The sequence below is a fragment of the Sesamum indicum genome, linkage group LG15 (genome assembly GCF_000512975.1).
Source record: "Sesamum indicum cultivar Zhongzhi No. 13 linkage group LG15, S_indicum_v1.0, whole genome shotgun sequence".
Classification (NCBI taxonomy): Eukaryota; Viridiplantae; Streptophyta; class Magnoliopsida; order Lamiales; family Pedaliaceae; genus Sesamum; species Sesamum indicum.
Window position 1 is genome coordinate 1,703,006 of NC_026159.1, and position 12,147 is coordinate 1,715,152.

General features: G+C 38.3%; 3 protein-coding genes across 3 annotated transcripts; 2 read left to right on the forward strand and 1 right to left on the reverse strand.

Annotated features, from left to right (window-relative positions):
* LOC105177416 (mavicyanin) lies at positions 1 to 829 on the forward strand. The gene is made up of 2 exons (XM_011100563.2): positions 1 to 262; positions 348 to 829. Exons 1-2 carry the CDS (start codon positions 88 to 90, stop codon positions 686 to 688), a joined length of 516 nt encoding a protein of 171 aa, XP_011098865.1. The 5' UTR covers positions 1 to 87; the 3' UTR covers positions 689 to 829.
* LOC105177417 (uridine kinase-like protein 1, chloroplastic) lies at positions 1,598 to 6,367 on the forward strand. The gene is made up of 14 exons (XM_011100564.2): positions 1,598 to 1,822; positions 1,944 to 2,035; positions 2,763 to 2,832; positions 2,960 to 3,078; positions 3,268 to 3,364; positions 3,478 to 3,557; positions 3,745 to 3,939; positions 4,419 to 4,502; positions 4,588 to 4,648; positions 4,824 to 4,884; positions 5,335 to 5,428; positions 5,534 to 5,606; positions 5,712 to 5,794; positions 5,889 to 6,367. Exons 1-14 carry the CDS (start codon positions 1,636 to 1,638, stop codon positions 6,033 to 6,035), a joined length of 1,443 nt encoding a protein of 480 aa, XP_011098866.1. The 5' UTR covers positions 1,598 to 1,635; the 3' UTR covers positions 6,036 to 6,367.
* On the reverse strand, positions 7,029 to 10,737 carry LOC105177418 (chloride channel protein CLC-a). The gene is made up of 6 exons (XM_011100565.2): positions 10,354 to 10,737; positions 10,069 to 10,269; positions 9,644 to 9,821; positions 8,816 to 9,348; positions 7,569 to 8,721; positions 7,029 to 7,444 (listed from the first exon to the last, which is right to left on the reverse strand). Exons 1-6 carry the CDS (start codon positions 10,542 to 10,544, stop codon positions 7,337 to 7,339), a joined length of 2,364 nt encoding a protein of 787 aa, XP_011098867.1. The 5' UTR covers positions 10,545 to 10,737; the 3' UTR covers positions 7,029 to 7,336.

The window sequence follows — 12,147 nt, forward strand, 5'->3', positions numbered from 1 at the left end:
CCACTATTATTTCACTTATATATACACATACCTTGTAATTATCAGACAACATCAAATAGTACGTATTTACCTAAGTATATAGAAATCATGGAGGTTTCCACCAGATTTGGGCCTCTGCTACTACTAATTCTTGCAGCTGCACTACTTTGCAGGGAAGCCTTGGCAGCAAAACATGTGGTCGGAGGAAGCCAAGGTTGGGACGAATCCGTAGATTTCGACTCTTGGGCTTCTGCTCGAATATTTAAAGTTGGAGATGAACTAGGTACTTGAGATTTCCTCTGTAAATTTTACCAAGTTTCGTTTCAGCAAGAATATCATTCTCCTCCACTACTTGTTTGTATATTCAGAGTTCAAGTACACTGCGGGATTGCACAGCGTGGTTGAACTGGCTGGTGAAAGCGCATACAAGAGCTGCGACATCGGCAGTGCACTGGACTCGCTAAATGGCGGTAGCAATACAGTCAAGCTAAGCAAGTCCGGCACGCGCTACTTTACTTGTGGGACACCAGGCCACTGCGAGCAGGGGATGAAGGTCAAGATCACAACTGCGGCGGCCGATGGATCCTCATCCACCACTACTTCGCCGTCATCTAAGGGAGCCGCGCCTTCTACCTCCGCTGCTTCCGCCCATGTTCAGTTTCTCGGTTTCTTTGCGTTGGTTGCCTCTTTGCTGGTGTCCCTCATCTAGAGAAAAAATTTATATAGTCGTTGCTATCTGTTGGGTAGCGATTTTACATATGTGGCAATTCAACATTTTGTTGGCCTTGTTGGTGGGTTATCATATTCTATTTTTTTTTATTTGAATAATGAGGTAATATTTTTTTTGTGACGCATCGAATAATTTTAGTGGTTAAAATTCTCCCAAAAATTAAATGTAAACAAAAGATCACAAGAAAGAAGAGCAATTAAAGAAGGCACACAACCATTAAATGCCAATTCTAAGATTGTTACGCAGTATCGCTGATTCACCTAATTTTAATAGCAATCTATATACTAAATAATGATAAGCTAGACAATTATCGCCGGATTATATTAGAAGACGAAATGTAATTATATATATATATATTAATATAAGCCCATATAATTTAATATTTAGATCTCAAGAATGCATTTAATTTACATTAGGATGAAAATGCTGACCGTAGCAAAAGGAATTATATAAATTTTCTATTTTGCTCATTATTTAATATTTTTAATATGAATATTTTTGATTTATATCATAATAAAAAAAAATTGAGAATTTTGAAAAGAAGTGTAAACTTTTTATTGCATGATGATAGGATTAAGCGTTAAGTGGCAGCCGTCAGCCATGAGGGAATACTAATCGGCATATTCTCAAAGCACCAAACCCTTTTGTCTTCATCTTTTACATCTCTATATTCAGTTTAGTTATTTGAAATCATAGTCGAGACTTATTTTAATACTGCTCTCATTTTTATGTTTAATCACATTAAAGCTCCAATTTATTTTAAGATTTCATTTTTTACAATAAATTTATAGTTTAATAGAAAGTGAAATCAAACTAACAGGAGGATATAAGTCAGCTGCGAGTCACTCGCAACACAAACGCATCCTCTAATCAACTTCCTGTGCAGCAGTGTTCTAAGTTCAGACTTGAAACCCCCACTCTCAGCGATGCCGGAGGAAACGACGGCTATAGACTACGTCATGGAGGCCGCGTCCGGCCCGCACTTCTCCGGTCTCCGCCTCGACGGCCTTCGCTCCGCCGCTTCTTCTCCACGCGCTTCTGCCCCCCTCACTTCCGCTTTCTCTTTCTCTACCGTCTCCGATTCCGCCGCACACAAGCAGCCTTTCGTAATCGGTACCTCAATTGCGATCGGAAATAATTTTTTTTTGAGTTTCTCTTGCCTTGTGGCTGGTTATTTCTTCTGAGTTCCTATTTGATTTATTATTATATTTTTTTGTTTTCTCTTGTGGAGCAGGGGTTTCGGGAGGAACGGCGTCCGGAAAGACGACAGTTTGTGATATGATTATTCAGCAGCTTCACGATCATCGTGTAGTGCTCGTCAATCAGGTTGTTAGAGCGTGTCTATTTTATTTTTGCTTTTTTTTTTTCCTATCAGTAAATTCTGCTAGTCTTCCAAGAACGGTATTAACATGTTTAGATCAGGCTCCCAGAACTACCTTTGGACCTCTGTGGAAGGGGTTGACGTGATAAAGTAGCATCGTTTGTGGACTATCCAAACGAGCTCATCAACATTCTGGACAAGTAAGGCCAGAAACAAACTAAATAACTCGATATTCACCTCAAATCCCACCGCTAGAAGCTCCTTCGGAACTCAGTTTGTTAAATATGCTTCCAAATTTACTAAGATCTGAAGCTCATGCTCTAGCTCGACTCTTAGCAAAACAAATAATAAAGTATGTATAAATAGGTTAGACTACTGGAGCTCAATTCCTGTTCCACTCATTTAAAGCATTCAAGTTCAACCAGTTAATATGAAATCAAGCTCAAACACACATTTTTGAACTTGATTAAAAGTTCAAACAAGTTTGAATATAAGTGTGTTGGATTTGATTCAGTTCGTTTACACCCTACAGATTGAACTTGAATTAATAAATTTTTTTTATGTTGCTCGCTGATACTTTTCTGGTGCTCTGCTTGTTTCACGTAAACCTGGAAATGAAGATGTGTTAGCATGACTTAAGTTGTTCAATTTTTCTTGTCGTATGCATTATAATTTGTCAATGAATCATAATTCCATTCAGAATGTTGAAATCCTTTATTCTCATCTGTGCAGGATTCTTTTTATCGTGGTTTGACTCCTGAAGAGTTGAAACATGTTCACGAGTACAATTTTGACCATCCAGGTAACTTAGTACATGACCTGAACTTCTACTTCATCATATGCATCTCAATTCATATTTAAACGTAACTTGGTGCTACTGGAGTTTGTAATAAAACACTTAGTTAAATTCACACAGCCATTCCTTGCAGATGCTTTTGACACAGAGCAGCTCCTTGAGTGCGTTGAAACGCTAAGGAGTGGTCAATCTGTCCATGTTCCGATATATGACTTTAAAACACATCAAAGATGTTCGGACAGCTTCCGCCAGGTGCACATGTTGAACTCTAGATATTATAAGCTGCCTGGAGCTTCCATGCAGATTGCACTGCTGGCAAACATTTTGAATTTGTTTAAAAGATAATATTGGAGAAAGAAGCAAACTGCTGAATGCATCTGATATATGATATCCAGAGAATTTTGTTAAATTTCGCATAATACTGAAACAGCATGGTATCAGGTGAATGCATCTGATGTAATCATACTAGAGGGGATCCTCGTTTTCCATGATCCACGAGTTCGAAACTTGATGAACATGAAGATTTTTGTTGACACAGGTGAACTTTGAATTTAGTTGTGCCTCATTTCATTTCTCTTAAGTTGTTCTGTTGTAAAGTTTTAAATACATTCCTCTCTCATTTTTTGGTCTTGCATTGATTGATTGATTCAGATGCTGATGTGAGGCTTGCTCGTAGAATAAGGCGTGATACAGTTGAGAGAGGCAGGGACATAAACTCAGTCCTAGAACAGGCAGGCCTCTTATTCATTCATTTTTTTTCTCAGTGTAGATTGATTTGTGGTCTCCTGATGATTTATGCATCAATATTTTCAAGTGCTTGGTAGACTACAGCTTTCCATCCATATACTGCTCCAAATGTTGTATATTAGCTCTAACTGGAAACCGCTTATCTTTGCAAATGTTGTTGTTGTTATGCAGTATGCCAAATTTGTGAAGCCTGCTTTCGAGGATTTTGTTCTGCCATCCAAAAAGTATGCTGATGTTATTATACCTCGTGGAGGAGACAATCACGTTGCTATTGACTTGATTGTCCAACATATTCGCACTAAGCTTGGGCAGCATGACCTGTGTAAAATATATCCCAATGTGTATGTCATTCAGTCGACTTTCCAGGTATGCCTTCTAGCTTCTGCTTGTTTTGGTTCCATGCTACTTCATGAATCATTATTCTCAGAAGACAACTCAGCATATTCTTTGTAGTTGTCACTTTTGCTATGTGGAGAGGAACTAAAAGGAAAACAGTGATATTCTGGTATGCAACAAATGGATTGAGATTGGCTCTGTATGGCTTAATCACTTGAATGCTATAAATACAGAAAGTAATATTAATCTGTAATGTACATGGAATGATGGAGAATACGAGTCAGAGAGAGATGAAATAAATGGTCGATCAGTTATACTCTGTGCCATTATGTTCTCTTTATTGTTCTCATGATTGAATGACTGAAGCTGAGGACTTGCATCCTTGGCTCGTATCCTGTGTCGTTATAGTATTACTTTGAATCTAATCAGCTTTTATTTCATTTCTTTCTATTTTATATGTGGTAATAAATTGTCCTTACACTCTACATCTAATGACATCTGTGTTACAGATTAGAGGTATGCATACTCTGATTCGAGACCGAGACATATCAAAACATGATTTTGTATTTTATTCAGACAGGCTTATCCGTCTGGTAATTATGTACTCTGTTAACCACTGAAAATACGAGCAAATAACTATGATGCCCAAACACAGTAGTTTTGATATATGATTTTCAGGTTGTGGAGCATGGTCTTGGTCATTTACCCTTCACTGAGAAGCAAATTGTCACACCAACTGGTAAAATGGAAATTATATGTGATCTTAAGTATACCCTCAATATTCACTTCATCCATGCAATTACTTCATCAAGTCTAGATGCCAGCAACCCTTCTCTTATTTGCACGATCAAGCACCTGCTGGACACAGAAGTTACTGACCTAATATTCTTGGACTTTGCGGGGTTCTGATGCAGGGTCAGTGTATACTGGTGTAGACTTTTGCAAGAAATTGTGTGGGGTATCTATTGTTAGAAGGTGAGAATAAGTCTGGTATTTGTTGAAAATATGAACCCACTGAATGATTTGTCTGTGAGAAGAAGAGGTTAAAATTTGGGTCTATTTGCTTCTCACAATGCTATGAACAGAATTCAGTACGTATAGACTATGTCCAACAATTTGCATTATAATTCGCCTTTGGTCCCTGATTGCATTTTCTAAATGGGTTGGGCCTAGGATCTTTCTTCAAATGTGGACTGTGCCAATCTTCTTTGGGATAGGTGTGCTTTTCTCTGTTCTCTTTTTTGGGAAAGAGATAACTGTTAAAAGCTAGTTATATTCATAACTCAATTCTGTTATCTGCTATGACTATTATCCATCAATTTCGGTCAGATTCATTTGTTCATTTTTTTATTTTTTTTTTGTCATTAGATGAGAGATTGAGGATGTATTCATACTGAAGATCTTTTGGTGCCTTTCTTTTTACAGTGGCGAAAGCATGGAAAATGCACTCCGCGCTTGTTGCAAAGGGATTAAAATAGGGAAAATTTTGATCCATCGTGATGGTGACAATGGGAAGCAGGTTGCACTTATATTCTTCTGGTTTAAGCGTTGTATAGTATTTTTCATGTTGGAATGGTGCAAATTGGCATGACTAAGATCTATTTTCTGTCTCCTACCTGAACAGCTTATATATGAGAAACTTCCTAAAGATATTTGTGAACGTCATGTCCTTCTCCTGGACCCAGTTCTTGCTACAGGTGACTGTTATATAAAGTTGTTGCTTATGTTTAAGTTTTCAGTCACTGACTACTTCGATAACATCTTTACATCTGAAATCTGACAGCGTTACTTTGTCCTTCCAGGTAACTCAGCTAACCAGGCAATTGAGCTACTCATACAGAAAGGAGTTCCAGAGTCTCACATCATATTTCTAAACCTCATATCAGTGAGTCATTCTTTTCTTTGTTGAGAGAGACGCATTTTACTTTGGGGTGGCTTTGAGGCAAAATCTTACATGCTAATGAATATTTTGCATATAGGCACCCGAAGGGATACATTGTGTCAGCAAACGTTTCCCCTCTTTAAAAATTGTGACATCAGAGATTGACGTAGCACTAAATGAAGAGTTCCGCGTGATACCGGGTATGGGAGAGTTTGGTGATCGTTACTTTGGCACTGACGATTGATCTTTGTTGGTTCAGACGAGGCTGTTGGTCGCCTATGGCTGGATTGGTCTGCTTTCAATTGTAAATTAGGTTGCCTAAGCCATGGTTATTTACTGATCTTGTCCTGCTTTCTCACAAGATTGAGCGTGAACGCATTTTTATGTACCCTTGTCAAACAATACCTGCATCTGAGTTACCAGTATATATAAATATATGTTGACCACATCATCACCTTGCATTGTAGGGCCCGCTGCTCCCTCCCCTTCCCCTTCCCACCCTGCTAAATAAGGGGGGAAAAGATGGGAAAATAGCGAGCATTTTGTAAGAGGTGGATGGTCCTAAAGGTTCCTATACTAAAGTGGTTTGCGTTAATTTCGTAAGCTAGGGACCATTTCCTTGGGTTTTAATCCAAACTAAATGTGCCATGTTTAGGCAAGAAACTATCTTAACCGCCACTATCTTAACTTGCCCTAGTTGTTGAGAAAGCCCGTGGGGTACTAGTGTCAAAATATCAATTCAATATACCGCCCTGTGCAAGTGCAAAATCAGAAGTAGAGTGATACCTTCTCTCCAAGACTGTTACCCAGAGAGTATAATTTCCCCAGGATCAAGGTTTATCATCTCTGTGCAATTTTTTAAGGCTATCTTATCAAGAATTTGGGCCCGAGGAGATTGTTGCTGCAGCATCTATTTAAAGAATTCAGGGCTCCCGGATAACTTGGAATTTGATTTGGCCTCCTCAGCTGTTGCTTAAAAGCTCTAGAAATAACAAGAATGACCAGAATTGTGGTATTGTTCAGCCCAAACAATGATTTAGATTGAGAGTGATATTCCAATGGACAAGAGAATGCTGCATCTCTTAATAGAGTTTTCAACAAAATCTGTTTCGGTGAAGAATGGTTATTCATAGCCGATATGTAGAGGGGATGCGGCTGAAAACAGGTGGTCGCTCAAATAGAGTACACTTGCATTTGCAGAAAAATGTGGGGGGAAAACCCAAAATATTAAAGGGTATAAACATTGACTAGGGATAGCGCTCTCTCAAATGGTGAAAAGAATTCCACTCAGTTCATGCCTGCTTTTTACCACTGTTACAAAATCTAGAACCTCTTATTCAAAGTGATACAGTGTATTATGCACTGACGTATACTTAAAGACAATATTTTACCATCACACAAATGTTGTAAAATCCTTTGGTTTCTATACGCCTATGAATCAAGAGAAAGAATGACTGGTTCCAAAGAAGCAGGAAAATCTGAACAAGTATGGGATATCGCTGGAAATGCTAACAGTTGCAACAATCTTGTGTTGGGGGAGTGTGGTCAATGCCCCTTCTTATTCCCCTTTGATCTTTCCAGATGAGGGAAAGCACTCAAAATGTTGTGGGCTATCAAATCCTGTCTTGTCAAAATTCCCACCACCGGAGAAACCTATCAAGTTTGATTAAAACAACAGGTTAGACAGAAGATATACCGTCACTAATTTCTATGCATGATGTGTTTTTCCCATAGACATAAAAGAATGTTGTTCAACAATGTAGAATCTTGAACTTACCCCGGCTGCTTGATATTTAGGCAGAATGAGCATATGGCGGAGCCCCACTTGCCTAAACAGCACCATTGCCTTTGCCACAGACATGCTCTCCACCACAGTATATGGAGTTGTATTGGTTAAGGGATGCAGATCAACATACATCTCCATTTCGTCTTTGGTCACTGTTACCTCTTCTATCGTGGCACCCCGTTCGGCCAAGTCGATGGAAGTGAATTTCTCTCTCACTTCCCATTCTTCTGTTCTTCGTCTTTCTTGCTGGAACCACTTCTTTTTCAGGGCTAAAATAAGATGAGCTCTCAGGATCAGCCCATGCAGTTCAGTTGCACCGTTGGGTGACCCTGTTGGTGGAGTAACTCCAGAATCTACAACTGGAAAACCATTATGTGTCGTGTTTTTTAGTACTTCCACGATGTTGCGCACCTTCTCAATTCCGTTAAGTGTAACGACTGCTGGTTTAACATCAGCAAGCTCACCAACGGTGATGTTTCTCATCCATGGCTCTGGATGTGCATCCAAGAACGGGAGCCCTTTCAGTTCCAAAATTATTTCATAGATGCTTGGATTGAAGCAGTCTCCTACGGTTTTAGAGATTAGAAGTACCAGCATTGTTATGGGTAGCAAGAGGAGGTTATTGGTAAGCTCTAGAAATATGACGCAAAGGGAAACGGTCATTCTCATAGAACCAGCCATGAGGGAGGCTGCCCCAAGAACAGCGTATAGCCCCTGATCGATGTTTGTGTATGGTCCCATGGCCAGTCCGAGCAAACGGCCATAAGCTGAACCCATGAGAATGATGGGGAGGAAGAGACCAGATGGGACGGCAATGCCAAAGGTTATAAGTCCGAGTATACAATACAGTGCAAAGAAGACGACTAGGGAAAAGACATTGAACTCTGATGAAGTGTTTATGGAGAAAATATTTCGAACAGCGTCATCATTGGTGGTAAGGAGGAGAGTGGCGAGGTCGTTGTAGTAGCCGTTTGGGCAATTGAATTGCTTGAAATTTCCTTCCCGACCATTTGTGGGACAGGAAGAATCGACAAGGGAGGAATCACAAGGTCGGCACTTTGCAAGGAAAGGAAGTCCATAGAGGCATACAGATGTGAAAATGGAGACACTCAGACTGAGAAGAAGTTTATGCAATTTGCCCTTCCTGCAAAACAACCATCAAATAAAAAGGTCAGAACAAGAACTAAATAATGGGAGCAGTATTCAGTGTGCAGCCTCAATCAAGCTGTGGTGCTTACTTATTTATGACATTGTAGACCTTTAGGACCTGGTGGAGAACATAGTTATAAAGGCTTCCCAGAAGGCCACCAAGTACTCCTATAACGGCCACAGGGATAATATCCACCACATGGTACCTCACAGAAACCCCACTCACATCAAACATGATCAGCCCTCCTTTCCCAAATAGCCCACAGTTGCCGGATTTACAGTATTCCATGACGGCCCTAAGCACCACGACCACGACTGCTGTACTGAAAAAAGTTCTCCAGAGGAGTGCACTTCTCCACCATGTAGCAACCTCCTCCAAAGCAAAGAGGACACCACCAACTGGTGCACGGAAAGCAGCACAGACACCAGAAGAAGAACCACATGTGATGAGGTCACGGCGGTCCCTATCATTATTGAAGTATCTTAGCCAGCGCCATCTAATTCGGTAGTTGTCAGGACCACCTTGGCCTAATAGGGAAGCAATGCAACTCCCAATGTGCACGAGAGGGCCTTCTTTTCCAAGATCTAGGCCCGCAGAAACGGCTCCAATGCTCCCAATAATCTGTGATGAATAACCAGAGTAGCACTTCTCAGCTAACAAGCAGGTAGTATGTAATGTATCTCAATTTTGAGCATATTACTGATAGTTTTCTCTGGCAAATAGTGTGCATTATTAAACACATCTTTCTCTAAGTTGGGACAAATACAATTAAGGCTTTTTCAAAGGATTTCATGGTACTTTCCAGGTGATCTTTGATGATGAGTTGGTTCATTGTTTTAATTCATATGATCGCTTCATCAGTTATTGTAATGCCATAAATTCGAAAAGGAGATGCTTATAGTAGGAGACAGGGCACCTTAACAATCAAGGTCGATGCACCAAACATATTGGGGGTGTCAACTCCATTGAGATAAGCTTTGATTTCAGGAATTCCAGGACCAGCTGCTGTAGGAGCAAAGCAAACTACGAGAACAGCTGCTACCAGTGTCAGTAGAAAATTTGCTCCAGCCATATATAAGAATCCCATTAGATATCTGCGCCCAATCAAATTTCAATCATCAAAAAACAAGCCACAATTTTCACTGATTCAGGTATGATCAAGAAAATAGAAAAATAATATACTAGTTATATTTTCACTCTCACCCCCACATGGGCCAAGAGTGGGACAAGTTCTTTTGATCTACATGAATTCTCAAACCATAATGATTCCATCAAAGCCTATCTCTACAAATAACTGTCTGTTGCAATTGAATTTTACAGGTGATGAAACAAAGACAATACCTTTCCTGCTCGATGTATCTAACCACAGCCAGAAGTTTATATCCAGATATATTTTCAACAGCAAGATTGATGAGAGTTGCAATCCCTCCTGTGAGAAGCCCGACTAGGAAAGCCAGCAACCATTTCAAGAAAATATACTGCAATACTTGGACTCTTGATCTGCTTCTCCAGTCTTGCTTGAACAGATCATTCTCATTGATCCTATATCAAAGTAGCAACTCAATACTAAAAAGGGAGGGAGAGTCTCCAACATTGGGAAACGTTTTAAGTAGGTGAGGGTCTTACTCATAGTCCAAGCTCTCTATATAAGAAACCTTGGCTCCAACAATGGCGAGTGGGCTGGATGAAAGTGTTCTGTTTCTTTTGAGGAGAGGCTGATGGAGATTGTTGCATTCTGGGTCATCCTCTTCTTCTTCTTCTTCTGGTCCTTGCATATTTGCTGATTCTGCTTCTACTAACTTGTAAACATCCTCCATCAGCCCAAAATGAGAGAGGAGAAGTTAGTTATCAGCTTCCACTTCCTTCAATACAGAAAAGCTGAGCTGTTCCTCTTGTTTTGGAATGTATAAGGATTGGGTGTTCAGACACTGCCACCAAATTGTCTTCTTGTACACAATTATCTCTTTTGCGTCGCAAAAATGCTTTCTTGGAAAGGAGTCTTATATAATCACTGGAACAGGTTGAAATAGACCAAAAATAATATAATATATTTGTGATTGTAGGTAAAACATATATCTCTACTGGATTCAGAGGTACCACCACTTATAATAATGAACATTAAAGCAAGAAATTGAATTTGTTGCTGTCTGAGTAATTATTAATTAGCATTTATGGTGATGATGAAGGTGAGACATACCTACCAAAGAATTTTGAGAAATTTTTTTCGCCAATTATCTGTCTATAACAAAATAACTATAATACGCTTTATCATGTGATTGATCGTCAATCATATAATTCATTCAAGTTCGACAAATTCAATTTAGATTAGAATATTTTAAGATTTTGACTGTCATTTATTAGGTTGAGAGTCAAAAGATTTTTGCTACAATCTTCTTGTTTACACCTAAAGAAATATTTTTGATAAATTATGGGGCATGATGATGTGATTATAAACTTAATGAGATCTTTACTGATAATTTGCGTGTTACACTTACTTATCGTAAAATGAATGCGACCAATAATAAATACTTAATATATAATTAATTGAATTTAGATATTTGTAAGGTTAGAGATAATGTGTTTTGTTGTTATCTAAATGTATATACCTATTGACCCATGTGGCATATGGTCTGAAGCTCAACTTGCCATTGGATCTGTGATGACAGATAAGAAGCAATGTTGTAGACGAGTGCGTGCATCCAACGGTTGATATTAAGTGACCTTTCATAATATTGATAAGTCATTTTTATCCAAATATATAATTTTGTACTATTTTATTCCCCCACTTTATGATTTATTTTTTCCCCAATAATTGAGAAATCGGTGCCGCTGCCTGAAATTTATGTCGGCGTTTGGGCCCTACACCACACCCTTTTGACATTTGGTCCTGTTAAAAATTAAAATTAAATAAATAAAAATAATATGGGTTTCATGTGAAGCGGCCAAGGGCTAATGGCATCTCTCCATGTTCAAACTCTTTTTTCCTTTTTTTTCTTTTTTTTTTAAAGGTAGGTTATAGTGAGATTCTCTAAAATTTGACATGATTATAATTATTTTATTATTTTTTGAAAAGGGATCAATAATTATGTGACATTAATTATCGTCTAACAACTAACTTAATTAGTTAGTTTTTTTTATTATAATTTTATCCAATTTTTATGATGGATTGATTAAAATACTTTGGTAGACTATAAATTAAATTTTATTTATTTATCAAAAAAATTTAAATTTTTTATTGACTAAGTGGATAGTATTTTTATAATTTTTTTCATCCACCTCCTCTATTCTTTTATATCTTGTTTATTTTTTTTAAAAAATAAATAAATACAATAAGGACAAATTAATGATTTTTATTAATTTTCTAATTATGAAAAATCTCAAAAAAAATGGTTGTAATTTACCATCTTTTTTATTAAAAAA

Excerpts from the sequence above, each read along its gene's own strand:
- LOC105177417 (XM_011100564.2), top strand. The coding sequence starts at position 1,636 with ATGCCGGAGGAAACGACGGCTATAGACTACGTCATGGAGGCCGCGTCC. Across the intron at positions 3,079-3,267 it reads GTTCGGACAGCTTCCGCCAG|GTGAATGCATCTGATGTAAT; the intron begins GTGCACATGTTG and ends GCATGGTATCAG. Across the intron at positions 4,649-4,823 it reads GCAAATTGTCACACCAACTG|GGTCAGTGTATACTGGTGTA; the intron begins GTAAAATGGAAA and ends GTTCTGATGCAG.
- LOC105177418 (XM_011100565.2), bottom strand. The coding sequence starts at position 10,544 with ATGGAGGATGTTTACAAGTTAGTAGAAGCAGAATCAGCAAATATGCAA. Across the intron at positions 8,722-8,815 it reads GTCTACAATGTCATAAATAA|GAAGGGCAAATTGCATAAAC; the intron begins GTAAGCACCACA and ends GTTGTTTTGCAG. Across the intron at positions 7,445-7,568 it reads CTAAATATCAAGCAGCCGGG|GTTTCTCCGGTGGTGGGAAT; the intron begins GTAAGTTCAAGA and ends CAAACTTGATAG.
- LOC105177416 (XM_011100563.2), top strand. The coding sequence starts at position 88 with ATGGAGGTTTCCACCAGATTTGGGCCTCTGCTACTACTAATTCTTGCA. Across the intron at positions 263-347 it reads TAAAGTTGGAGATGAACTAG|AGTTCAAGTACACTGCGGGA; the intron begins GTACTTGAGATT and ends TTGTATATTCAG.